Source organism: Haplochromis burtoni, unplaced genomic scaffold, assembly GCF_018398535.1.
Source record: "Haplochromis burtoni strain Fernald_Lab_line unplaced genomic scaffold, NCSU_Asbu1 Contig_34, whole genome shotgun sequence".
NCBI lineage: Eukaryota > Metazoa > Chordata > Actinopteri > Cichliformes > Cichlidae > Haplochromis > Haplochromis burtoni.
This window is the reverse complement of record NW_024582395.1, coordinates 1966802-1968590: the sequence shown is the minus strand read 5'-3', so window position 1 is coordinate 1968590 and position 1789 is coordinate 1966802. Positions and strand designations below refer to the sequence as shown.

At 37.2% G+C, this 1789-nt stretch overlaps 1 protein-coding gene across 1 annotated transcript in view; it reads right to left on the bottom strand.

Moving 5' to 3' along the window:
- The window catches only part of mrps27 (mitochondrial ribosomal protein S27), a 10673-nt gene extending 9433 nt beyond the window's left edge, over positions 1-1240 (bottom strand). The window contains exons 1-2 of the mRNA XM_005919048.3: positions 1149-1240; positions 812-889 (exon numbers count right to left, since the gene is read on the bottom strand). Of these exons, the coding sequence (XP_005919110.1) occupies positions 812-889; positions 1149-1236 (166 nt within the window). The 5' untranslated portion in view covers positions 1237-1240. The remainder of the gene's footprint in view (positions 1-811; positions 890-1148) is intronic.
- Positions 1241-1789: the final 549 nt, after the last annotated feature.

Sequence of the window (1789 nt, the reverse complement as noted above, 5' to 3'; positions counted from 1 at the left end):
CAATGGATAATCTGCCTTCATCTCACCCTATTCACCCTATACTTATACTTAACTCACCCTATACTTAACTTCCTCCTCTGTCACACCAACCCTCTGATTGCCCTCCATCACTGCACCCATCAACCTTCTCTGGGGTCTGCACTTTTTCTCCTGCCTGGCAGCTCCTTCCTCAACATCATGTGTCTAATATATTCACTATCTACTCTTTTTACATATCCAACCCAAAGTCTCTAAACTGCTTGATTGGAGTTGTCTCTCTGATGTACTCATTTCTAATCCTGTCCATCCATATTGAAGCCAACCTGCTCCTGAGCCACAGAAGATAGTATCCTACACACTCTACCCACTCTAACTGGAAGGTCAGTGGCTGACTTCATAACTCCTCCATTCACATTGAAGAAACCTTGGGCAAGATACTGAACCTCAAGCTGCCCCAATTGAGTGTGAGCATGTGTGAATGTGTAGGGGTTGAAAAAATAAATAAACAATAATAACAACCACTGCACTGTAAGTGCAGTAAACTGAATGTAGTGCCATGTTTAGTGGAAGTGGCACTTACGTTTCTTTACACATCTCAGGCTGCTTATGATCTGTTTTTTAAACAGTTTATTAAAGGTAATAAACTATTAATGCTTTAATAATTATTTGGAATTAAGGGCATTATAGTCAGTCGTATTGCTATATTAGTTTGACACTTCTTGACTTGGTGGAAAATGTTACGTTTCCCTGGATAATGATCCAAATCTTGACAAGCCCTTTGTTTGCTTGTCTTTTCATTATGTACTGTGTAATGTGGAGATTTAACTCTTACCCAGGTTCTGAGGATCTTTCTCTCTCGCCTCCCACATTTTGCTGTCTGTGTAAGCCGCTGAAAGCAACCATCGTCGGGCTGTGAAGAGAAATGCACACATCAGTCAAATATTTGGGAAAATGAGTTGCTCATGGCTTTAAAACGATAGGAAAACTCAAATGCCGGTTAGTTTAGCTTCATGTTGTTAGCTAACGTTACCATGAACTGAGGGCATTTAGCTCCACCTCTATGAACATTCAAATATTGACCGTAAAAAACAAAAAATAGACGTTAAACATGAAACTAAAATTAAATCATACTCTATATTGAGTCTTAACCAAATGCATGATGTGTCTACCTGAAAGAGACGGAGATAAACTTTTAACTTTGACAGCAGCAGTCGCACATCGCTTTAACACGGAGGCTGCCATATTAGACGATACCATCTCGTGGCAGGCGCCGGGGGAGTTTGATGACCGGCAAAAGTGGATTATACCAAAAGTGGATTATACCAAAAGTGACAACAGGAAACCAGAAAACCAGAAAAGTTTTTGGTTTGGTTTTTGTTGTTGTTGTTTGTTTTGTTTTTGTTGCTACCTATAAAAACACATTAAAACAAAAAATTTAAAAAACAATAATAATAATAAAATAAACACAATTCGTACATTTTTATGACTCAATGAATTATTAATGAAGTTAAAATGAGATATTATTGATATTTAATTTAACTTAATCGAATAATTTTTACTGTTCTACCTTGCTGTGTGCACCAAGCAACAAAATACTTTACAGGAAATGTTTTGATTTCCTGAAATTTATCAGGAATGACTTGCAGATAATGTAGAGAATACACACTTCCAGCCTACTAACCACAAGTTTCACCACAAGGTTGCTAACTTCCACTTTGGTACCAGCTTCTACGTGTAGATGAAAAGCAATAAACATTTCCTGATCAAAATAACTTGAAAACGTTTTTATTTAACCAACAAATAGTTGATC